This window comes from Aplidium turbinatum, chromosome 7 (genome assembly GCF_918807975.1).
Source record: "Aplidium turbinatum chromosome 7, kaAplTurb1.1, whole genome shotgun sequence".
Lineage (NCBI taxonomy): Eukaryota > Metazoa > Chordata > Ascidiacea > Aplousobranchia > Polyclinidae > Aplidium > Aplidium turbinatum.
This window is the reverse complement of record NC_137478.1, coordinates 27,534,289-27,561,231: the sequence shown is the minus strand read 5'-3', so window position 1 is coordinate 27,561,231 and position 26,943 is coordinate 27,534,289. Positions and strand designations below refer to the sequence as shown.

The following is a 26,943-nucleotide window of genomic DNA, read 5'->3' as shown; positions in this document are numbered from 1 at the left end:
AAAACTCTGCTTCGTTTAGAATATTTGTTAATTATATTTTATTCTGTCACACTTGCGGCTTTGAAGTAAGGAATTCTACAAAGAGTGTAGCACAAGGTTATCGGCTTTACCTTTGCGAATCCTTAAACGTTTCTACAGTAGATTTTGTAATCTTTTCGAATTTTTTTTTTATTTTAAAATAAAATAATACAACAAACTTCTCAACCAAGAAATTTAATTTGAAATAAAATAATTAATACCAGAAAATTTTCTTCGAAACAAAAAACAAATTATTTGTTTTTAAATTTCTTAGTAACAAACAGCGTGTTGTAGGCTATGGCAATTTTTTTTTATTGTATAAGCTACTCGCTTTCATGCCAAGCCCTACTAAGAGTAGACCTAAACAAAACAATGAAACAGAAAAAGCATACAAAATAAAGGTCTTTGAAAATAAATGTCATCACATATAGAAGCCTAATGGATAAGATATATCGACTCAACCAACAGGGTCGAAACGAAATGGAAAGTTAAATTTCACAAAGAACTACAAATATCTCATTCTAAGCATGCTTATGGTACAACCCGAGAAGTTACTTCAAAAGTGGTAGAAGGTCTTCCAAAAACATGAAACCAAAAAAGTGAAACTTATGAAATGAAAAATTGCTTTGTTTAGTTACTTATGCACTTTCAAAACACTATATGGACTTGGGCATGTAGTAAACCGCATACTTGCGCATTGATTTGGCGATGGTTTATTTACATGGGTAATGCTTTACTGCCAGATGCAAAATCTGATTTGACACTCACCTGAGCACTTGCAGAGCATTTTCTGCTATTAATTGTGCATTAAAAACATAATGTCGGTTGAGTGCCAAAATAAGTGCAAGTAAAATGTCAATGACATATCTAAGTAGCTGAAAATTGACAAATCGTAACCTACAACTTTGATCATTGTTATATCATAAGTCAATAGAAGATATTTCTTTGCTGCCATCTTCCTTCAGATGTAGACTTTGAAGCCTTTGGGAAAAATTGGGATACACTTTCGTATATTTGACCATTGATTTTATATTTTCCGAAAACAAAATTCATGCTGATCGACTCATAAGATGAATATACTGTATTTGAATATAAAACACAAAGGGTTTGTGTATGTAGGCCTATTATGTTATTAAACGTCATTCAGACCGTTAGGCCGAAAAGTTGTACGTCAACACTGTTCACCAATTCGCATCTTTTTTTGCAATTTGAAGTATTTCTTGCTGGATTAATTGTATTGTGGAATTCAAGTTCTTCTCGCCAAATATATTGTTTAGAAATACAAATGTAGGTCTATGGTTTTCCTGAAATATAGAAAACAGCAGGAAGGATTAACCTTTTTTTCAAAACTTGTTTGAAAGTTGATTTTTTTGAAAAAATGTCTGTTTTACCTTCGTTAGATTTTCGAAAGTTCGTCATTTGATTGTGAGCTGTTCTTCATGGCATTAGTCTGAAATCTAGTCAGTTCCGTTTGACGAAGTGCTGCGTAAAAACGTTATTTTTTCGAAAGTAAAATCTGACACTTAAGTTATAAAAGCATAGAGTTGTTTTTGGTTGTTTTTTGTACAATCAAATCACGAATAAAACGTTACTGCCAAACAAATGCATTGCAGATTACATTAACATTGTGGCTTTATTACGGAATTTGTAAAAAAAAAATTATATAACTACTTTCAAAAGATGCCGGATCTTTTGAGATAAAGCATTACAAACAAAATCTTTCCTTTAATTTGAAAATATGTTTTGCCACGGTTTGAATTAAAAAGAGATGAGCTTACGTGAAACATTGCAAAATTAAACAAACAGAATATTGCTTGAAAATCTTACTCCTAGGGTACCTGAAGCAGATAAACTGGAAGCTCTTGATTTTCTTCTCCTGGACTCGAGACGAGTCAATCTCTTGGATTCAACCCACTTTCCAAAGGCTGTACGAGCAAAGAACTTTGCCCAAATTAGCTCAGGCAAATCAGAGTAAAGGAGGGGATTGAAGGCGCTGTTGATTGGAAGAAGGATAATGGCAGATACAGCGTAAGCTTCCTGGGATACATAATTCCCTGAAACAATTTTGATTTGTCAGTGATATTTTTTCATCATTGAATATGTTTTGAGATAAAAAAAAACACACCGTTTACATTTTGCAGTGTACCAGCACTCTATAACGGAAGAATATGAAAAAAACTTGTAAAGTATGGTGCATGAATGAACATCTGAACAGCAAGATACATGTACTGACGTCAGGAGGTGTATTTAGGAGTTACTCTTGGACTGGGGTTTCATAAAAACCTTGCCTTTTGTTTTTCCCTAGAGGAGGTATATGTCCTTATGAAAGTAAAAATTTTCGTATTGGAAACTTATTCTTAAGAAAACCTATTATGCAAGCATTGTTTCATATGCACATTTGGCTTTCGCATACTGTGTTCTTTTTCAGAAGTTCCTTATTTTTATCCAGATGGAGTCACGATTTAGCTGCAAGGTCCCAACTCCACGTCCTTTGATGCTTGCTTATATACAGCCATCACATTCCCAAAACCCAAAAACAATTCCTGTGTTTGGATAGTTGATTGTAAAATGGGATTTTGTATCTCACACGGAATTGGTTAAAAGCGTTTTTGTGAAGTAATTTTGATAGAGACAGCACGACAATTGTATAATGGATTTGAGATCAATGTTTTATTTTGCACATTTTTTTATTGGAAACCCTGAATCATTTCCAACCACTTTGTTTCTCTTATTAACAATGCATTGCATTTGGAGTTAATAAAGTTCCGCAAAAATTTGGATATTATGCAACATATCACAAAAAGAATGTTTTTTATCAAGTCTTGAAATCAAGCCAACGCCATTTCAACCGCCAAACCAGAGAGAAAGAACACGGATATCTATTTTAAGGACCTCGTGAACAGAATATGTTTCTTGACTACAGAGTACAATTTGTGACACATTTTTCCACAGGGATGATTCATGGCAAGTTGCGCAAATAAGTGTCATGATTGGTCTGGCATTCTTTCTGGAGCAGCAGGAAACACACGTTACAAGAACTTGTTAAAAAATGCAAGATTTTTGTACGCATACAATTTTTTTTCGTTTGAATGAGCAATCACTTGACGTCATCGGAAAGTCAGACATTCCATTAATATTCTCTTGTTTTGACAATAATAACAAGATCATGTGGTTTGTTTACCAGACCTATACTGTAAATGAGTATGTTCCTTTTAAAAATACAATATGTACTACTTCTTGTTTTGTCTCTTGGCTTGTGTATTTATAGCAACAATTCTACTGTAAAGTTTGCATCGTAAAGAAAAGCCTAATAAATTTAAAAAAAGAATGGAATCATTTGTTTTACGATGACAATCGTTTGTTTGAGTTTGGAGTTGTTTGAACTAATAACTGATGTTCATAATTTAAATCCGTCGACTCCGTCATCGAGTGGTGAGAATGTCTCCGTGACCTTCGAAAGGGCGGTGGTTCGACACCGCTCCAAAGCACGAAGTTGTGTCTCGGCAAAACACTTGACATGCCTAAATAATGGAACGCAGCTGACTAAATCTTCTTTTACAGCTATCAGCCTCATGTTATGTTGTGTGGTTCACCATATACTGTCTGCTGTTGCAACCAGTGCAAAATAAATGTTGTTAGGCCTACTATTAAATAATTATGAGAGGTAGCAATTTATCAAACCATACCACAAGTCGCAAACATTAACTGTAGCTTCAGCATGAATAAATTTGTATTTTTTACTGAAATCTAAACAAATTTGATTTTAAATACAAATCAAATTAACTTTACAGCCTGCATTTAAAGCTGCAAGTATGTTTGATTGGTATTTAAATTTGTTTCGATTTCAGTAAAAAAGACAGATTTATTCACACTGAAGTTGCAGTTAATGTTTGCGACTTGTGGTAATCAAACAAACTTGCAGCTCTAAATGCAGGCTGTAAAGTTAATTAATAATTACGGAGTATCTAATATTAATAACCAGCACCCGTGGATCAGTGGTTATCTCCTTCGGCTCTGGTGCTGGTAGACCTGGGTTCGATTCCAGGTCGGGTCATACCAAAGACTTTAAAAGGGTACCGATTGTGTTCTTTTTTGCATAACGTAGTGAGGATAAATCGGGTAATAATCTGGTAACATATCACCCTTTTCCAATCTGCCTTGAGCCAGCATGGAAGCAGTACGGCTCATAAAATCACATGGAACCCTGTCAATTAACCCATGTTGATGCGCAATCTGCTGCAAGCGGAGATAGCGAATGATTATATCTAATATTTATCTCACCTCCAGCGCTGATGAAAGCCATAATACAGATAGGGATCCAGCAGCAAAAATTAGAGAATATAATTCTGCTGATCTTGTGCTGCAAAGCCAGACCGGCTTCATCTTCATCCACACCACCGGCTCGTCGGCTGTTCTTCACAGTTATTCTAAACACATTTTCATGTTTTTCCATACTTTTCTTGCCGGTTAAATGTGTGATATCTGTTTGATATCTGTCTTACTCCATTTTACCGCCACCATCGCAAGAGTGTTATAAAGCAGATTCCACGAATTGGCGAAGAAGGTTTGTAGGGTACATGAGCAAAATGGTTGGAACGCTCGGTTACTCTAATCAAACAATAAAGAGCCCAAAATGTAGATACTAAACTCATGTTTTAACAAACAAACCTTTCGAAAATTATACTGTCTTCATCTTCAGTTCTATAAATACTTTTACATTTATGATAAATACATTTTTAGCATTTTAGATGAAGACAATATAGTTTTTGAACAGTTTTTTGCTACAAAGAGTTTGTACCGATATTTTGGGTTTTTTATTTTTGTTTAAGGTTTATAAAATTTGAAGAAGAACAGCCTAAATTGTTGCAACACCCTAAAGTTGTATTTCATGCAAAGAAAACTGTTAAGCTCTTACTTGTAGATTGCGCTATACGCGCAGATCATGTAAATGAAAATGATAAAGTTGAGAATGACAAGGAAAAGCGAAAATCCCCATGAACGATCTGCAGACGGATCAGGAAAGAGCCGAGGGAGGCATACTCCGTGTGCGGAGTAATATCCGAATCTCAAACTTGGCACAAAGCTGTCATTCAGTACAGATATGGTTTGGATCATGTTCTCCCAGGTCAGTGTGCTGAAAAAAAAAATATATATATATATATAATAATAACCTGCAACTGAACATAAATTAATTTAAGATGCATTGTGAACTTTGTCCTATCTTATCTTTCCAAACAACAGCTTAATAAGAGAAATATCATAGAATCTAAACCTTAAGAGAATGTAGCATCAAAAACTGTTGATGGTTTGTCTAGAAATGTTTGAGAAGCTAAATCTAAATAAATACTTCACCACATTTAGGTTTGTTTTATTCTGACGTTAGCTCCTGAATAGAGTCAGACGAAAATCTGCAGCTTCGAGCTATGTGCAGCCTTCTACTCGCTATTTCCAGTTAAATACTCAAAAACAGTAAGTAACATCATTCAAAAAGCCCGTTTCACTATCCGGGTATGCTTGTTTAGAAATGCTTATTTAGTTATGCTTGTTTACACTAATAAACCATTAACATCTTACCCGTCGGATTTTCTTGTGAACGCAGCAGTGGCACTGTCTTGCAAGGCCCAAAGATATTGCGTGAGATCCTCAACAGTTTGTCGGTTAACCAGTGTCAAAAAGGGATTATGCTGATACCTGATTACGAAACATTAGTTGAAAGTATTTAGAAATGAGTACGGTTTAGGTTTTATATGACAACCACATGTAATAGCATTGACAGGGGGTCCAGGTAGTACTTTCGAGCAAGGGTCCGGGGTAATTTAAGGGCCGGGAAGCATGACGAAATCACAGCGTATCCTTTGGATTCAGTGCGTTCTTTGTTTTTTTTATAAATGTCATGATTTGGGGCGCAAGGATCTCATTGGTAGCCGTCCCAAAATATCCTCTCAACGTCCATGACCATGAGTCACAAGACGTTTACCAGCGTGACTGGAAGATTTGGTCAGATATTTTATAAATAAACCTTGGACTGTGCGCTGTATCATTTTTGAGGGGTTTGATGTGTTCCTTTGGGTTTTAATAGAAAGGAGGTTGTGCTAAAATAGTCACTGTTTTTGTTGAAGTAGCACAGAGTCAATTAAAAATATGTTATGATCAATTTCACGCTGGCATTCTACTCAAATCAAACTTTGAAACATTTTAAAATGTTTTCATTTGCTTATCACGTGATTCAAAAGGAAATTTTTAGCCTTCAGCCAGTCGCTGATCCAAAGGAGCAGAAGGCGATTGGGGCAATTATAATTTATTTATCGTTATCACAGACACATAAATTGACAAAAAATCAATGGGATTTAATGACATTATTTAAAAAAACACAATAAACTAACGTATACTGTATATTAAATTCAAACGTCAAAAGTCTAGTAGTCTCTCTGAATTAAACAAAAACTAATCAGAGATAACTGTAAATAATATTAAATATGATTATGAGTATTACAATTTGCAACACTAACAAGCTTAGTACAAACAACTAAAAACAATTATCAAAGTTGCTAAAATTTTATGTTGTACCGTACCTACGAAATGTATTCACAAAGCAAATTGAGCATTGCGAAAGACATCGAGGGATGACAATAAGCTAATTTAAGTAAACGACGTTACAAAAGACAAAAAAAAGTAATTTAATTCAATTTGAGAAGAATATATCCTGAACTTTTTTACAGGAACGACGTTGTTGTAATGTTTAGTTTAGTTACTTTAGTTAGTGTCTTGCTGGTCAACCTAAACTCTTGGCATAAGTTATACTAAAGTCATCGATCCTCTGCAGTTACAAGCTTGATTTGCCCGTTAGCAGCTTCTACAGCTTTTCTAAGCACTTAGCATGGTCGTGGATTAACTTACCACAATTCTGAAGTAAAGTAGTCTGTTTCTGCGTTTGAGAGAGGAATCAAAGCAAGAAGAAATGATACAAACCAAGCACAAATAACTCCCAATACAATGTATCGTCGGTGAAGGCGAAAATTCAACGGTCTACAAGAAAAATTTGTGAGTTTGTTGCTATTTTAAAACTGGAACACGAACCAAACAAATGTAAAAAAGAAATACCGAAAACAGTTGAATGTCTTTACAACGTCATGCAATAATTAATTTGTACTGGGCCAAGCTAAAAAAAATCATCCAACAGACTTCTACCCATGTAGCCTATAGCCTATCACTGATAGAATATGCGAGGAGACAGTTGTTTAAGTTTGGTGGGTTGTAAATTGATGTAGCAAACAAACCGCTTTCTGCTAAACGAAAAGAAAAATCCCACTCAATTTACAATATTGCATTAGTAGGCCTATATATTATTATTATTACATATTGGCCTAAACAAAAATACAATTTGGGTAGAGAGGTAACTCTTTTAAACCATAAACAGACATAACTAAGCAACAACACTACATTTAACATTATAAAAACAAAAAACAACAAGCGAACGTTTTCGGCTAGTCATATAGCCCTTTTCAAGCCTATAAGAAAAATACATTATTGAAAGAAATGCTAAAGAATCATATAGTATCACAGCAAAAAATATGGTCAAATCTAAACATTTGAGAAACTGCCTCGCTCACACAAAATGATAACTGAAAATTACACAGCGCAACGGGTCAAGTATTTCAGAGGTAAAAATAATTGATTGTTCAGACAAGGACTCAGGCAGATTACGCAAGAAAGACAGAAGCACAAGAGATAGTGGCACAAAACAAAGTAATGCGAAAAGCACAAGACGTAATAATTTAATCAAAAAACTGTTAAAAGGTAAGAAGCTCCGCAAGCAAATAATTGCCTGTTGAGCCCTGGGTTTAAAGATTTGATGATCAATGCCTCATGAATTTTGGTTTCGAATTCGGACAAACACTTACGTACAATTTTGAAAGACTGCAATGACGGTTTATTATTTGAGCACGATTGGCAGTTTCTAATATGGTCTTTAATTGCACTGTTTTTATCTTATCTCGCGAGCTCGAGACATTTGCTCGAACAATGACTGTTTCAATAATGAAATTAATAAATTACGCTCATACTTTGGTGCTAATCATTATCCGACTTGGTTTTTTAATAAGGTTCTTAGAGGGTTTTTGAATTCGGTTTCCACTACGTCTCCAGTTGAGGAGCCTGATTTCAAAAACTTTCTAACAATCCCGTTTGTTGGCAAGGAATCCAAACGTTTTGCCACAAGTTTGTCCAGATTTATTGCATTGAAGTTTAACGTTAAGATTTTTCCCGTTTATAAAACATTTAAAGCTGGTTATTATTTTCAGTTAAAGTCCAAAACTCCTTTCCGCTTATGTTCTAACGTCGTGTATAAGTTCACTTGCTCGCATGATGCGAGATCGTCATACATTGGTATGACCACGCGACATTTGGTGACGAGAGTGGGAGAGCGTTTGAATTTGGCTAATTTTAATAAAAACAGTGCAATTAAAGACCATATTAGAAACTGCCAATCGTGCTCAAATAATAAACCGTCATTGCAGTCTTTCAAAATTGTACGTAAGTGTTTGTCCGAATTCGAAACCAAAATTCATGAGGCATTGATCATCAAATCTTTAAACCCAGGGCTCAACAGGCAATTATTTGCTTGCGGAGCTTCTTACCTTTTAACAGTTTTTTGATTAAATTATCACGTCTTGTGCTTTTCGCATTACTTTGTTTTGTGCCACTATCTCTTGTGCTTCTGTCTTTCTTGCGTAATCTGCCTGAGTCCTTGTCTGAACAATCAATTATTTTTACCTCTGAAATACTTGACCCTTTGCGCTGTGTAATTTTCAGTTATCATTTTGTGTGAGCGAGGCAGTTTCTCAAATGTTTAGATTTGACCATATTTTTTGCTGTGGTACTATATGATTCTTTAGCATTTCTTTCAATAATGTATTTTTCTTATAGGCTTGAAAAGGGCTATAGCCTATGACTAGCCGAAAACGTTCGCTTGTTGTTTTTTGTTTTTATAATGTTAAATGTAGTGTTGTTGCTTAGTTATGTCTGTTTATGGTTTAAACAAAAATACTTCTATATCCATTTTATTTTTCCTACTCATTTTAAGTTACAATTTTTACAATAAATTGTGCTTTACAAAACAAAAGTTTGCAAATCCGCTGATGTTTTTAGGGGTTGGAAGTTTAAGGAGAAGTTAGTAATAATTTGTTAAGTTTTATAAGCTCAATGTCAATTGCGACCACTCATTGATAACCTGGTCACTAGAAATAATCGCATTGTTGCCATAATTGAGAGAAGGAACACAGAGCATTCTATGCTGATCAGAGCCATTGTTCCAATGGCGACACATGAAGTGCTGGATCTCCAATGGATGTCTTCTCTACAATAGACTCCCTTGTTTACACTGTTGACAATTCCAAGTCCAATAAGGTAAAACTGAAATGAAAAAATGAAACCTTTTGTCCAGTTTTGAAATAAATGTGCTTGGCAGTCGAGGATGGGACGAGCTCGCAGTGGTAGATAGCTGTTTCGATGTTTGGGAAGGCCACGTTTTCCCACGATTGTTTTGTTTAGTCGAATTGTTTGGTCAAAATTCTTCAAAACTAATTTATTTTGCCTCGCAGTAAAAAGAGAGATTTTGGAAATATTTCGAGCAACCTTTGTTAGTACCTTGCCAAATGTTATCACAGAAAATTTAATAAAGTTGAATGGTTAACCTACGTCTTGTGCGAACAACAGTAGCCGATATCAAATACATCGGTCCACCTGATTCTTTAACCTTGAGGAAGCAACCAAGAAAAAGTGTGAGCTGAGCTGTTTTGTTTAATTGATTTTTATCCTTATCATCTGTACTATAGCATATCAAACATTAAACAAAATGCATGGGAAGATTCAACTTACCCCAAGAAGTAAATCTGCCATAGCCAAGCTGGTAACTAATATCCTATGATTGAAAGCCACCACACTCAAAGAATTACTATTTGTAATAAATTGGCGAGCATTGTGACATAAAACTCCAATATTGCCGAAAACAGCAAATAAACCTGAAAAGAATATCAAAAAATATTAGCAAACAGCTAAAACAAAGTTATTTCACAAATGTAGATACAAATGACCTGTTTTAATATGGTGTTCTTTGCGTTGGTGCCTCTTTCCACTTGACATCAGGCTAAAACAGATCGTTTGTATAATACTGTACATTTGTAGCCTACAGTAAGCAACAATCATGCTGCTAAAGGCGAAACTCGATCTATTGTGAAACAAAATTAGTTAGTTAATTAATTAGTTGGTTGGTAGCAAAATCATGAAATTGTCAATTAAAATGATTAACCTTTCCAAAAAAATGATCAACATCCACTTTTTTGAAGCAGTTTATAAATTAAACACATGTAGGCTAATGATGACATCTTTAACAAATTAAGACAAAATATAAAGTTGAAATGTAACGCAATAAATTACCGATGATCCAAACAAAAACTTGAAGAACGTAAGAGTTTATGAGAAATGTGTCCGATGAAAATGGACTTGTAGAACAGTCCTGGCATTCGTCTTCCCCGTCTGAACAATCTTGTATTCCATTGCAGACCTACAACGACAAAAAATTGATTTTTAATGGTTGCTTTGTGAACTGATATAATGCTTTCTTAGCCACCTCTACGTTTGAATTTGTATAACGTGACAGAATTAAGAGCTTTTTATTTTTGTAAGATTTAAAATATTTAGTCTGAAAATTAGCAGAAATTATGTTATTATCTGGTTATAAAGTAGCTGATTGCGTCTCTTTTGTATGTCGGGTAAAAGAAAAAAAAAAAAAACTCTTGTAAATGTGTCGGTGAATAATGTAAGCCGCAGCAAAAATAAAGATTAGAATGCAGAAAAATTATTTTATACAATATTCCTACAATAAGTTAACGTCTAATGCGCTAACGTTTGAACTCAAATTTCCTAGCGACTCACTTTAGATATTGGCAAATATCTTGGAAGTTTTGAGCTGCAGTAGAAATGTGTAGTTGTTGAACAATTAATTTCATCACTTTCATCAAAGCAATCAGAAACACCATTACAAAGAGCGGAAAGAGGAATGTGAATTGGTAAGCGTGTTGATCCCTTGTCTTGGCAGTAAAATCTAATGGCAAAAGTAAGTAATATGACATGTGGAAAGTTCTTTTTATCTAACTGTAAATACTCAACAACATTTAGGTTAACTTTATTCTAACGACAAGCTTCTGAAGAAAACCAAAAGAAAAACTTGCAGCTTTGAGCTATGAAGGATCTTTTTGCAATTTTCAAGACTTTAGTCTATTCAAAACCCAATGCTGTTTAGTCATCTGCACTCAATCTACACTGTAACCCTATAAGTACGCCTTTTGAAAAGGCACCGGTTCGACACCGCTCAAAAGCATGTCGCTACGTTTTCGGCAGGGCACTTAAAATTATTTGTGAAGGTGGACACGAATATTGGCTTCCTTGTTTTCCCGTTTATATAATACAAATTTTCAAGCACCAAGCGCAAGCCTGAATACGAGAAAAAATTTTAAAACAATTACTGCAAAGATTCTCTAGAAACCCAAACTAACATACTCACAACGTGTTGACGTAGGGTAGCCTACTCTAAGCCAGTGTTTCGTAATACAATTTTGGTAAAGAGGTGACTTTCTTCAACCATAGACAGATAAAATCAAGCAACCACACGGCAGTGCCCTGTGGTTGCTTAGTTCTATCGGTCTACAGTGTTTCCTAACGTTTTTACACCGAGAAACCGGTAAAAATAAAAAAAAACAATGTTTACAGACCTGCGACAAAATATTACAGTGAATTGAACAGATATGCACAAAATCTGGGCTATGAGAAAGTTGACATTTACTTTCAACAATTTTGCTGTATCAACGAAGTCGAGATACGCCACTTTCACTCCAGTTAATCGGTCAAGTAGAATGAGTTTTACAGGCGGTAATAATTTTGCAATGCTGTGATTTCATAATCAAATTACTTTGGCAAAAATTAAGACCTTTTGCGAACTCAAAAAAAAAAACAATACACGTACGGGCACCGGTTCGAGAACCGGTGACTGGAAGCTACTGTTCTAAACCACTTAACGTTCACCATTTTCATGATTGCGAATGTTGTTCAAGATCTGTTTAGTAAAAGTGAAGTTTCATGACAAACTTGCTAAACGCACCGTCCAGGGCATCCAATTTCATCGGCGGAACTGTTCGGAAACGCTTCGGAGCAAGTCGGAAATCCATCACAAATCTCCGTTCCTATAATTGCAGAACGAATACCAGGACATCTGAAAATGACAAAGCAAATATGGAAGAGATTCATCTGTTTTCAATCTATAAGATACGGCAAACTTGCTTCTGTCAGTCAATTTAAAGTGAAACTGCATTTAAAAAATGTATTAATGCTATCAAACACGGACAGTAGGGCATTGTAGAAAAGTAGCTGTAATGTAATATCTAAAAAATGGCAATTCATTTTCAGGTGTTGACACTGGAAATCAAACTTTATGTATTTTTGTTGTTCTGAGGTAGTTTTAGCTCAATATTTGTTATAAATTGCTTTTGCAGATCTTCAAACATATTAGAATTTACAAAGTGTTATGTGCAGGCAATATAGGCTAATCTGTATTAAATGAAAACGGCCCAATAGTTAAAAAAGAAAATTTGAGTTAATACAAAACAAACTATTTATAAATGACGAGTGTAGCTTATAGGCTAGTAATACCCTAACAATAATTTGATATATCCAGCTACACATGACACTTTTTAATCTTACTACTGTAGCCTATGTATGTCTTTTATAATATAAAGAATTTGTTCCCCTTTTTCTACAAAAAAAAAGTTGGTTATGGTATAGAACCGGATCTGGTAGTGCTGAACACTCATTTATTTTTTAGCAGTGGGAATAAAAAACCAATCTCTGCTTACATGAATCCAGCTTTTCCTAGGGTATGGGAACAGTATTCAGGCAGAGGTGTCCCACACATTGTTTCATTACATTCATCTTCCAAGTCTTCACAAGTTGGAATTTGATCACATGCTACAGCATACCGAGGTCTCGCAAAATCGTACACTGCAAGTAAAAATATTAACTTACGTTTCAAGTTAATCTGTATAACAATGGACTTTTACTTACCAAAAAAAAGTCTTTTAATGCCCCTAACTACAAAACATAACAGCATATAAAGTATTGCAAAAAAAGGGCTACCATTTGGCTGGAGGCAGTTGGCTGGCCAAGCAAATGAAGCGCCCCCTTTCTCATTATGCGATCCTAGTTCGATTCCCGCGTTAAGCTGGTTGTTAAAAAACATCGCTTAACTCTACCCAGGGTGTCATAAATTACTGTAGATGAGTGTAGTTGAAGGAAAGATGGTTGAAAGAAAGGAACTTGTTCCTTACTCTTGTGAATACTTAAAGCTTAGTATAATGACAACCTTGTTTCTGCATCTCCCCCAACGCTTGAAATCAAGTATGGGACCACCTTTACCCTTTTGTTACTATTTGGCTATCTCAAAGTAGCCTATACATTGAGCAGCTAATAATGTTTTTTTTTTGTTTTTTGTGATTTTTCCGTGGTTTAGAAAGCTGTTCAACTCCATAAAGCTAGTAATGTAGAATTCGCCTATAGTGACACCTGAAGGGACCGCGGAAAAAATGTCACAATAACCGAAGTGTCACTATAGCCGAATTCTACTCAACTCTAGCGTATGCAAACGGGACTTCGCAACAGGTGTCACTATAGACGAAGTGTCACTATAGCCAAAGTCACTATAGGCGAATTCTACTGTAATGAGTATAGCCTAATTAATAGCCTACTTGGATGAACAAAAGTAAAGTTGCTTTTTGAACTGCCTAGTGTAGCTTGTTTTCAATGCAAGTCACGTAGGCTATCTTAGATCAACAAAAGTAGCTTGAGTTTAAATTCTAACAGCGTTTCAAAGCGAAAAAATCAACGTGATTAATTATTTAAAAAAAGATAACTTACGGCTCCGCTTACAATCGACTCACTGTGACATAGGCTAAACGTTTTTCGGTTCATGTAATGAATAGTTGCCTTGTTCAATTCTGGTCCAAAAGTTTTTTTTTTTTTTTTTGAATTTTAAGTTGTTTACTGCGACGTGTAGGAAGGGGTGTTCAAAGGCTACACCTCATGATCATTTGAAAAGGGTCGTTTTTAGTTGATCAATTGGGATTAAGCCAAAGTGTTAAGTTATTATCAAGCAAAGTGAACTTACCTTTTCGTTCTGCAGTTTTATAATAATACGATGTGCATTCGAAATATTCACTTCCACAATTCATTTCATCAGACTTGTCTTTGCATTGTGACACATCTAAATTATAGCGTAGTGATATATGTGTGGCAACTAGAATGACAGGCCTGTTTAACAATTATTGTAAAAATATAATGAATTATTTGTTACTCTTGTTTTAAGCGTTTCGTATGTGAACATCGTACATATATCGTATATCTGTAAACATCTTATATACTCGTATACACCTAATACACACAGCAAACAACAGGAAATCTTGGAAAATTTTCATGCAAGAGGCAGTCAATACTTGGAATCAAGTACGACAATAAAAGTCGAAGTATGTGAACAATATTATTGCAAACTCTTCCATCCACGAGGTATCTTTGAATAGATAGCTGTTCTTGAAACAGGTTGTTCAAACGCAAATCATGAGCTAAACTAATGCTGCTTGATTTTGCCGTTTTTTTGTTCACAAAGTCGAGCCCTTACCGGATTGAGTTGAAGGCGGATTCGAGATGTGAGTCGTTTTTTTTGCGCTCGTTTTAAAAAACATGTTTTTTTATAAAAAAAAAAAAAAAAAAACGAAATTACAAAAACAATCGTTTTTTTTACACCAACAATCTGTCTACAATTTAAATGTTGGAACAAAATTTGCACTTTTGCTTCTGTGAAAGATCTGTCGTGAAATAATTAAGACATCTGTAAGTTGTCAAAATAAAACTTTGTCAGTAAACTCTTCATTGAAATCTTTTTTGACTTTATCAATGATCCAAAAGGATGCGTAGTAGTGTGTGATAAAATAATAAAAAAAGTATAAAGTATAAAACTAAATTGGTAAATTCAAGTTTTATAAATTTAAATTGAAAGAACTTGAATTTTCCAAATTAGTATGGTCCTCTCTATTTTTTTATCAGTAAGTTAACGTCGACCAGACTTCACATTCACCAACTAGACTTTAAAGAACACCAAAATACTCATCATAATAGACGTTATGTAATGAAAGAAATGACAGGAATGAAATAAACAAACTAGTAAAAGAAATCAAGACAAGCAACAAATGAGGTTGATTGTTAACACGGTTACCACTGGTACCGAAAAGTCCTCATCGTCATCGTTGGTAGCACTTGGTTGGGTGGTTCATTGGTACCACTTGTTGAGCATGCGACCACATTTCTTACATAACAGTGAAACCGACCTGACTTAGCCTACATAACAGTCAAAACTGCATTAAACTTATTCATAATAAATGATTCAGCAACTATTATTCAACATTTTCTTTTGCAGTTCTTTGTTATGATAAATAAAAACAGTTGGTACTTGAAAAAAATATATGAAACGATTGAAAATACAGTAGTATAAAAAACAAAAAAAACAAATAAAACGCAAAAGAAACAAAAAAACGTAAAAAAACGATGAATAAAAAAAAACTTTTTTAACCATCTGTACGGTGAACTTACTGTCGCATCGCTGATGCTTTGGAATGTAACTGGAACCGTCAGTGCAGTTGAAAAATTTAGAAAAATCGACGTCACAATCAGCTTCATCTTCACGAAGAGGACAGTCAAAGGTTTCATCACACACTTGTTCTCTTGCAATGCATTTTTGAAATGATAAAGAATTTGGCATCCGACACATCACCTCTCCGACTTTACAATTTTTACAACCTTGTTCCTCTAAAAAAAAAAACAGAATAGTGGATGTTACGAAAGTGTATTTCTGCAAGAAGACACTGTTCATTGTAGGGCTGCACATACTTTATCCTCAGAGTATTCAAGTCTTAAAATCTATTGAGTTTGGCGACATACGATTTGTGGCTATATTCACTTAATAGTCCGGCAGCCCGTGACGTATTTGTAACATCATAAGGTACAAAAGGTTTGAGTGTTTTATTAACCTTGCCCCACTGTGGGATGTTCAGAAACCCACATCCGAGGTTTCACTGTTGGGGCGCTTGGGGGCTACGGCCCAGTGAAACACTCATTTTGGGGGTCAAAAAACATCATAAAGTACAAGAACAAAACCTACGCCAGATTTTATGCTTTCACTTGTAGACTTTGGAACAAGTCGATCTGGGTGCCCCAGGTGGGGCATTCCCGAATAAGGGGCCCCCAAAGTTGTGGCAAAATACCTAAAAATAACATCATAAGGTACAAAGATGGAACTTCTTTCATCAGTTGGGGCATGTTCCACTGAGTACGAAACAACTTTTCTTATGGCCCCAAGGTGGGGCTTAACCTCATTTTGAGGTATAACCCCTAAAATTCACAAAATTAGCATCATAAGGAACATGGATGAAACCAAGTGTAGATGATAGTACCTCACTTACGGATTTCAGAACATCAAATTTGGTCGCCCCAGGTGGGGCATTCCCGAATAAAGAGCCCCCAAAGTTGGATCAAAGTACGTACCGGTAAAAATAACATCATAAGGTGCAAAGATGGAACTTCTTTCATCAATTGGGGCATGTTCCACTGAGTTCGAAACAAATTTTCTTATGGCCCCAAAGTGGGGATTAACCTCATTTTGGGGTACCGGTATAACCCCTAAAATTCACAAAATTAACATCATAAGGTATGAAACCAAGTGTCTCTCGTATATATTTCAAAACGTCTGCAAATATTTTGGAGAATCAACGAAGCATGTAAGATATAATATCTACACAGCATAACACTTGCTTATTAGGTTAAAATGTATCGCTATGAAAATAGATATTGTACGCAGGGGTGGAATTGGCGGCTAATCATTAGCCTACTGGGAATTCGAGAACGTTCCCGGTTGGCCGGTCAGAGGGTCACTGTCCTGTTTTATGTACAAAAGAAAATTTTATTTGAAATATAATAATCATAGCGCTATATCCTAATTCTTTGTTTGAATAACACTGACAATGATTCAAGTTACAAATCGAAGCTTGCTATACAAATACGTACAATGTCTAATTTTATAGCCTACATCATATTACCGGTGAAAGACTTTTTCTGAAATGAAATAAATTGTTTGTGAAACGAGCATTTTTATGCTAAATCTATTTTGATAGAAGTGGACCGTTATTATTTTTAAATTCCCGGCTAGTTCAGTTTGCTAATCCGCCCCTGATTGTACGTAGGCCTACCTAAATTTAAGTTTTTCTCAGACTAAACACTGAACAGAAACAAATCACGCTATGTGGTCTCATTTAAGCAACTGAGAGGACTTCTCGAATAACATGTGATTTGTGTTGAAAGGAATGGAAAAATTGCTCGCTACAAAATAACGAAACCTGGAACGGCGTGCGAAAGAAACGTTAAACTATACACTAGAACGAAAAGATGCACATTGAACTATTTGAAACCGTATGTTCATCAAGTCAAAAAGCTTCTTGAAAAAGCATGCCTCCTGCATAATCTCTCTCGAGTAGGCTATGCATTGGCCCCGGTTTGCAGCCATGTGAAAAGATCAATCCTAACACTGTGTTCCATGTGGTTTCGTGAGTTCTGGTGGAAACCGTAAAATTAATACAAGTTCAAATCATACTCTATCCCCATGTTTACAAGAATAAAGATAAAAAGTTGCTTATATAGGCTATAGCCTACAATTTATTTATGCTTGAGGTGGAGAAAGACAAAAACATCTATTCATTAAAGGTCTGCAGGTTCGTCGTCAGAAACGTCACATTCATCCGTTTCTGTTGTTTCATCATCTGATTCTGTTCCGTCTTGGTCCAAACCCTTCTCACTTTGCAGAACGTTGTCCAGCGTGGACGGAACTGGATCTCCATGAAATCAAACTGGAGTGAATTTACCATCTTCCAAACGCCAGCCTCTTTCGACTGGTGTCTGGAAAAAGCTTCCTTTTTCGGCAGCATGATTCCAAACGCCACAAATGTAATTCGCTCTGACTATTTTCTGATGGAGCACAGTTTTGCACGGGGGAAAGTTGCTTCCATCTGAACCTTTCAGTCGTCGGAATGGATTGGAACCTTTCAGTTTGTATGTCTCAATGATTTTTTTAAATCGTAATTCATTAACGCAATGATCACTTTTACATCCATGCATCTGGCACACAAATTTTTCAATGCCCTTTTCAATGTTTTCATCAAGACTTTTCAAATATCCCAAAGCAGCAAAGGCATGTTGAGCATGCACATTTTTCTCCAATATATTAAGGGGTCGAGCCTTCCTTTTACCCGAAAAAGCAGCTGTATAATCACAGCCTGTAAAGCAATGAAAACCGGGAAGCGACCGAAGCATGTCTGGAGATAAAGTACTGCCAAGCTTTGATACATCAATATATCTCAGAGTGTTGTTTGCCTGTAGGCCTACACCAATTTCCATCCATATGTGTACGTCTTTTTGTACGAACGACAAATTTCCGAACAGTATAATCAAAACATCCGTGTCATTAGAGCGGACTACTACATTTTTCACATCTTGGCATGCGGTGACGATGTGGTAGGCTACATTAGGCGCGTATCTGCTTCTTCGTGGTAGCATGCCAAGGACTCCTCTTCACCACACAGCATTTTTCGCCATCTTTTCGATAAACATAACATTTTTCGCCATCTTTTCGATAAACATAACATTTTTCATCAAGTGTAGCATAAAGAACCTTTAAGTCGAGGAAGCTGGAATATTCATCTGATTTCTAAGAATTAACAAGAAAATGCACCAATGCTTGCTTGAAATTGTCATTCCTCATTGCGGCTGCAAAATTAACAGGTTGTTTCATGGCCTCTCTTTCGATGACGTAGGCCTATTGCTGATCGCGGAAGCCATGAATTGCTCTTGATTTGACGATACAGTAGATGAGCTGCCCCATGGCTAAGTAGAGATACGGCCTGATTTGTCACATTTTGCAGAAATTTCCAGATTTTATCAACTTTTGGTGACTGTTTGAATGAATTTTTCTAAAAATTATATTTTTACGCCTTCTTTACTGTTTTCCCCAGATGATACAATAGGTTTTAACATCCTCAGATGTTGAAAAAGAAAGACAATTTTATTTCAAAAATTTAGTCAGACTGTTAATTTTTCAATAACAGTCTGATTGAGCGTTTTTCAACTTATTTTTTCTCATTTGCTACTGCTTCCCCAAAGCAACAAAAAGCTTTTATATCATAAAGAGGCAGCAATAAGTAAAAAAATCTCAGAAAATGTCAGCCAGACACCAGCAGTAGCTGCAATCAAAATCTGCAAAATGTGACAACTCAGGCCGCATCTCCAGGTGGCCACTAGCCATGACGGCCCGACCAAGATTGATCCAACCCGGGCATCACGTCTAAGCTTATATATAGTTAGGTCATTTTAACGATCTAACAATAACCAACGAAGATATAGCCTGCGTAGAATGGATGTACCTTTGCATACTTGTGAACAGATTTTTGGCTTTGAGTCACACAGACACTCGTCTGACAAATCTTGACAGTGGAACAATCCATCACAAAGTTGCTTGTGGTGAATAACTAAGGACTTGTCCAAACATCGGAAGCAGCGGCCATTGTAAAATGCTGGCATACAAATAACAATCATTAGAAGCAGAACAAAGCACATAGGCAATGTGCCTAAAAATTTTTGTTGCCTTGATAAGAAAGAAATACTCTCATCCCTTGAGTGAGGTGCAAGGGAAGCTTACACTGCAAGAAAGAGTCATACCTTTAATATGAGTAAAACTATGAGAACGCCGCCGAATCACATAAATAGCTGATATTAACAATAATAATCATTTTATTTTATGTCTCTATAGCAGTTGAAGACTTGCGTTGTAGAACTACTAAAGTTACATGTTGTGGAAATTGAGTTATTATTACCAAAAATATGTGGTATGATGGTCTATGCCTGTCGACGCGTAACATTTGATTTCTAAACGGTTTAATTTTGCTATAATCCGCTTGTATTTACATAGAAATATAAGACAAGACATTTGAAAGGACTCTTCCTTTATCTCAAAAGTCGTCTTTTGGACCTAAGCAGTTCTTAAACTCAGGTCTTCAATTGCAGTCAGACATCAACGAAAGCAGCGCACTTTACCATTCAGTCAACTAGCCAGCATTGTTCAATCGTTCAACCATCAACCAGTACTAACTAGAACAAACTAGAACAGTGGAGAACTTTCTGGCAAAAGTTATTCAACTATTCTACAAGAAAACCTCCAAGTAATATATGATTCTACATGGAGTCTAAGCGTAGCTGCAAGAGAATAAAAGATTTTGTGGTGCAAACAAAATTTGGCCAAATTTTGCTTCTGCAAATATAAGTTTTAAAACGCAACAATTTGCAATTTTTCCTTAATATATGAACATTTCAGCCTATTTTTTTTGTAGCAGAGTGCGACTGTACCCCCTGCACCTCCATCTCCTACGGCTATGAGTCTATAAATATTCTCCCAGGTGATCAACTATTCAATCAAAAGTAAGGTTTAGGAACATATTGCCAAATTCACAGAAGTTTATTTTCTTGACAAAGCACAGTCCACGCTACGTTATGGATGGGAAAGAGAAGGAATGAAAACCTACTTTTGGTTCATGTGATTTCATCTCAAGTTTTCTACTAAAAGATTGGCAGGTATTGTACTCACAGTTTTCAATAAGTCTTGTTCCAGTTCCGTCACAAAAGCACTCATCCGTTGCATCCTGGCAATCCGCGATCCCATCACAAACATTCGGTGTCGGGAGCATGCAAAATGACGTCACTCTTGTTTTCGTTACAGCGCATTGGTAGCCGGTAGCACCAGGACTAAAAGCACACAGAATGTAGGCTACACATGGCCTAGAGACGTCTATCGTCTTCGTTGTATCAGGACATATTGCATTTAGATTCAAACGTATATTAAAAAGATATATTATATTTAAATGCAACCTGAAACAAACATTAACTGAAGACACCTGCACAGAAAAGAAAAGCACCTGCTGCCAAAATAAAAAAATATTATCGTTGTAATTTAATATGATTAGATATACCACTAACTTCACTTTGGAGCAAAAAGTAGCAAACTTGATTCAAAAAGTGAAAAACAAATTCTAAGAATTAGCTGCATGTAGTCAACAAGGGTCTGCTGGTATGAGCTGTTTTAAACAGCAAGGCTACTACCGTAGCCAACCTCTTTTTAATTTCACGCATGAGAAATAAGTTCTTTCATTGGGTAGTATAAAGTTTGTAATATAAATTTTAGATTTGTGGAGAAAACGGGAAAGGATGTATTTTGAAGCGACTTTGAAATTATGCTTTGTGGGTTGAAAACAATTCTGCTTTGATAATTCAACAACTGCGTGGCAAAACCTGCCAGAAGTCCTTTAAAAATTGACTGCATATTTTGAAGACAAAGCCAAACATTTTCGAATATTTTGACATTTGTTCAGATATTATTTGAGGAAATCTTATTATTGCTCAGAGCTGGAGTCAAAGGATAGTAATTGATAACAAATTAGTAGACTAGGTATAGCCTACAAAAAATAGATGGCTTGGATATCGCGCACAATCCTTCAAAACTGACCTTTAACTGGTTGTTATGCACGGTGTTCAATCCATCTTTTTTCGTAGACCACATAAATTGACAAAACTGAAATATTGCATGCAACAGAAGCATCTACACTTTTCAATGTCTTACAGGATAGGCCTATATCATTCTGATGTGTAGAATATTATCATTAGTCATCTCGACCTAAGTATCTAGGCTAATTTATTGAAAATCTGGAAAGCAAAAGAGGTGAAAAACTGGTATGCTATGGGCTTGCCTACCTGTACGGTTTTTCGTCCGAATGATCATAGCAATGCACGACGTTATCGCAAAATTGGGACCTGACAATACATTGCTTTTCTCTAACTGGAAAAGGAGATGAATCACAAACCATGGTGTGATTGCAACCACATTCATCTTCCCCTAAACAAATAAAATGTCTTACTAACTTGAAAGTCACAGCTTTGTTATGCCTGCTAGTCAAAATCATGGATGAAATTGCTACAATGTTGAACTATAGTACGGTATTCAGTAACTTATCAAACTGTAAACGCGCCCTATATTGTAGGCTACGCCCCAACTGGAAAACGTAAGTTAAAACATGCCCGAAACTGCATATTTATTTGAAGCCCCCCGAGCTAGGCCTAAAAGCTAGATTTTTACACAGAATATACTTGACAATAACAAACAGTTTTGTATGAAGTTAATAAAAATTTATATAACTTAGGGCCAAGTTTGAATGAAAATGGTTTAATAGGCCCAAGACCGGCCAAATCTCAATCGACTAAAAAAAGCCAGCACACCTTTAAACTTTGAGTCTAAGTCAAGTAGACTGCAGACAGTATATTGCGGGTTTACAGAAACAACATTTTGCATTGACAGTAAAGTAAGTAATACTTTACTTACCTAGAGTGCAGTCCAGTTCATGGTCACACCTGTACTCGTGTGGTAAAAGGCAAGGCTTGACCTTTCCGGTTTTAGAGTCACGTACAAAGCATTCTATCCCGATGTCTCGATGAAGATTTTTATCGAAGCGTACCTCATCGCTCCCGTCACTATAAACGTACAATCTTCTATCAATATTAACTTACTGGAGCGTTACATCTTTGCAACAGTTAACATTTAACCACAAATCAAAGTTGACTAGCTAGAGCACGGGTCGGCAACCTTTAGCATTGAAAGAGCCTTTGGTCTCGCCACCATCAAACTAAAACCTGCTCTGAGCCGCACCATCTAATTGACTGCTTACAGCAAAAACCTAACGCTTACAGGAAAGCCTATTGTTCGAGTTATTCGGCCGCACCCTGTAGAACTGATTTGTAGACACCATTCCAACAGCTATCAATTCTTAACATGACTGGGAAACACAACCAATCGGTTCATGGTCAGATATAGGCTAAACATACACATATTCTTTTAATGAATTATTTCACGCAGTTAATGTGATTTTTGCTCCTGAACTTCATTGCATAGCGCATGCGCGTCAGGTATGTAAGGCGACGTTTTTAATTTCATGCAGGACTGCAGACTTTCATCTGTGAGACGGGAGCGATGTTTACTTTTGATGTAGTTTTGATGCACCACAATGGTTTAGCTGTGACACGAACTAGTACAAAAAACTAAAAAGTATCACTTGAGCCAGAGCGCAGAGATAAAAGAGCCGCATGCGGCTCCGGAGCAGAAGGTTGCCGACCGCTGAGCTAGAGGTTTGTAACAAGAAAGTTGCTTTTCTTAAATGTGTTTTGTATGAGGCTCTTGGCCTCTTGTTGGTACGGAGCCTTCAACGGTTCTGGAAGTAGTATACATCCAGTAGCTTACATCCGGTTGGCTTTTTTTTTTTAATTTGAATACCATGTTGTTTGAATACACTGCATGTCATATTATTGCAAATAAAATACAACCAAAAAAGGATATTTTTTTATTTAATTTAAAAGAAAAAAACTCTAATGCGTCTTTCATCACAAATGCAAAAAATGACTAGGCAATAGATGTTAAACTAATTTGTATTTCTGATTTAAAGTATGGAATACATAAACATGAGAACAACAAATTACGACTAGTGATCAACTGGAAAGAAATAGAAGTCAGCTGGTTCAAAATTAATTGGTTATTATATTCTTGATTGAAACAAGTTTATCAAAAGTCATGTTGATGTGATTTCTGTTGTTTACCCTGCTAGAAAAATTCTTGTGGCCTATTTATTAACAAAGACTAAAAAAAAATTAAAACGCTTTTTAAAAAAGTTTATCAAAAATTTGTTAGACTACAATAGGCGTTGTACCTGCAGTGAGAAGTAAAATCACAATAGTCATTTCGGGAGATACACTCCCCTCCTGAGCTGCAGTTGAATGGATTGTTGATACTGCACGTTTCTAAACATAGCAAGAATAGTTATCGCATTGCAGTATGTTTAGTCATGGATTATTTAACATTATGTTTGTGGCTAAACTTTCCTCTTGTTTGTACTGGAACTTGGAACTAAATCTTAATTTGTCTTAACATTAAACACTCATACATACTTGGGGTCTGTTGTTCGGTTGTAGGCCTGCTTTCTTCTATTGTTGTCAGCTCAAGTGAGGGAGAATCAGTTGAAAGTGATGAAGTGACTACAAAAAATTATTAAAAATTAGAGAAATCAAATTATTGAAATGTTTATTTCTCTTGGGTTTGAAAGTCTTAAAAATCAAAGAGTTAAAACCGCAAACGCGTTAACTTTTACCCATCATACAATGGTAGCTTTAGTCCAGCTCTCATACTGTACCTAAGCTCCCTGCACATTTTCCACGCCAGACCTTCTTAAAAGCCCAGTTTTTCCGAAATGGAGGAAAACGAAAGTAAGCGATGCAAGATCATCAGACAACATGTTTCAATAGTGATGTTTTTTAAAAAGAGATTTTCGAAGTTAAATATTAAAATCACTTATTGCAATGAATTTTTGTTCAATTAAAATTTCATCATTGTAAAATAACTACGGTACAGTTGATGTGCATCTACGTGTTAGTTTACACACCCGACATAACACCAACGGGATATTTTGCGACAGATAACTGTTTTCCGGGTTAATGTCAAAATTATTGCAAATCTGAAAAACTGTTAGGCTACGTTCAGAGGCACGTTGAATTATATGTGCCAGCTTTTACTCATATTTAAAATTAATATCTTGCTCATAGTTTAAAAATATTTATAGCAGGCGTGGTGTAACACATTTTGTCTGTTTTTATTTATTTTTTTTTTTTTAATCAAAGCACGAAAAGTGTTACCAACAGCTTGAGGTGTATTGATGTTTTTCTGTTTAGCATTCGCAATTAATTTTGTTACATTTGAGTCTTTAGCTCACAATTAGGATCTAATAACAAAATACCTTCAAAAGTAGATGTTTCTTTGAGCAATGTTGTCGTAGCCTCTGTGCTCGGTCTTTCAGTTGCTGCTGCTGTTGCGCTGCTTGCTCCTGTGTCTGTTGTGCTACTGGCTTCAATGGTCGTACTTGTAGAGTTTGCCAGAGTGGATTGAAGAGAATCTGCAAAGCAAGGTCATTTTCAGGTGTCACGTTAAATTAACAAATTTAATTTTGAAGATTTTGCCACACATGTACGGCTTCAACAATAAAATATCTCATTCAAAAAAAAATAACAAAAAGTGAAATTTTTATGTTTGTTTTATGACCTGAATAAAAAGTGTGCGCTTCTAACAAATAGGATGTACAAGAATTAAAAAAAAAATTTTAAATACAATTTTCAAGTGGAACACTTTGTTTTTCATGTTCAGCCTTCCAACTCTTCTTATTCACCAAAATCCGAAATAGCTCTTTGAAACTGAGAACTGCTCGAACGAGTAGTGAGCAGTCGGTACGACGCTCGAAGAAGAGTCGTGCCGACTATACAGTCCGCCCCGATAGTTCAGTTGGTAAGCGGGTGACTTCGTGAACGAAGAAACTTCAAGATCAAGCGGCACTGGTTCGACTCTCGGGGTGTGCGCTTGAGAAACGCATTTCAGGACTGCTCTCCATTCAGCTGCACCTAATGAATGGAATAATTCCCGGCAACAACACTTCAACAATCGGAAATTTCATTCTGTCAATCTCGGTAACCGGCCTTGCATCAAGAGCCTCTACAAGCATGCGAAACTACCAGGAATAACCTATCAAGGCTTTGTCAGTCCGAGGATAAAGATTCAAAACTACCAAACCAACCAGGCGTCTGTGCAAGAACGCAAGCGTGTGTTTTGGCAAGATAAATTTCCCGACAACATGCTCCAAGAATAAACGGAGATTGCTTTTTGTAATATTGCAATATGTTTTTACTTAAACAGCGGACTGGGAACATGAAACGTATGTCTGCTTACCTTGTGCGGAGACCTTGTTCTTAGTGTAACCGTTGATAATCAACAGGGTATATACAAGAAAAACCACTTTCATAATGCTTTACTGTAGATATGCTAATGTAACTAAAACCGTTTCCTAGATATTGCTGTTTCAAAAGAAAACATTTTTTGTATGTACAGTAATTAAGTTATGCATAAGTGATAGACAGTTGTATACCATTTTGACTTAAAGATCATATTAATGCAGTAGGTATTACATATGTACGCTGCTACAAACCATATTATATAGTATACACTTATATATTATGATTGCAGTAACGTGGGTTCGTCTTTTTGTTTCGTATCACCTTTTTGTTTTTTGTTTTTGTTTCAATAAACTCATTGATTGATTGATTATATTTTTTGGAATGATTAAGCAACGCATATTACGATGCAAAAGCCTGTCGTCTGTTGTAAAACATTGGCAGCAATTTCATTGTTTTCATTTGAAGCGCTGTGTTGCGTGTACGTCTGTAAAAGATTCATAGAAATATTTCCTTGCTGTGGATTTATTGAAAGTAAAACCAATCATTTTGACACCGAAAATGAGATAACGCATCGGACAAGTACAATACACTCTAAATGTCGGCAGCAGTGGCCGAGTGGTTAGCGCGTTGGGCTCGCAGTCGAGAGCCTGCATGTTCGACTCCAGCCACCCGCACTTGCTGTTGTTTCTCTGGGCAAGAAACTTTACGATAATTGCCTCTACCCAGTGATCGATTTCGAGTAATGGGTAGTACCAAATTTAAGTCATAAGTAAAGTAGACAACCGGAAACAAACATTGCAGTCGGCTGCAGCGTGGGTCAGGTGTACGTCGGAAGGCGTACACCGATGCATAGCGCTCAAGTCCGCTTTCCCGCAATGCAGGATAAAGATAATAAAACAAACAAAAAACAAATGTGCACGC

At 35.9% G+C, this 26,943-nt stretch overlaps 1 protein-coding gene across 1 annotated transcript; it reads right to left on the bottom strand.

The window, feature by feature from the left end:
- Positions 1 to 1,404: 1,404 nt before the first annotated feature.
- Positions 1,405 to 26,131, bottom strand: LOC145773902 (uncharacterized). Its single transcript, XM_082585027.1, has 23 exons — positions 26,018 to 26,131; positions 25,038 to 25,193; positions 24,196 to 24,282; positions 23,958 to 24,048; positions 22,583 to 22,731; positions 21,958 to 22,099; positions 20,798 to 20,955; positions 19,581 to 19,730; positions 18,027 to 18,437; positions 15,706 to 15,921; positions 14,231 to 14,326; positions 12,924 to 13,068; positions 12,173 to 12,283; positions 10,951 to 11,119; positions 10,453 to 10,579; positions 9,895 to 10,037; positions 9,248 to 9,429; positions 6,916 to 7,044; positions 5,593 to 5,709; positions 4,934 to 5,152; positions 4,300 to 4,445; positions 1,857 to 2,072; positions 1,405 to 1,500 (listed from the first exon to the last, which is right to left on the bottom strand). The coding sequence occupies exons 1-23, from the start codon at positions 26,088 to 26,090 to the stop codon at positions 1,415 to 1,417; spliced, it is 3,519 nt and encodes a 1,172-aa protein (XP_082441153.1). The 5' UTR covers positions 26,091 to 26,131; the 3' UTR covers positions 1,405 to 1,414.
- Positions 26,132 to 26,943: the final 812 nt, after the last annotated feature.

Coding starts and splice junctions, on each gene's coding strand:
- LOC145773902 (XM_082585027.1), bottom strand. CDS start 26,090: ATGAAAGTGGTTTTTCTTGTATATACCCTGTTGATTATCAACGGTTAC. Junction 22,100..22,582: donor TGAACTGGACTGCACTCTAG/GTAAGTAAAGTA, acceptor TTATTTGTTTAG/GGGAAGATGAATGTGGTTGC. Junction 7,045..9,247: donor CGATTATTTCTAGTGACCAG/GTTATCAATGAG, acceptor TTTTTCTTGTAG/ACCGTTGAATTTTCGCCTTC.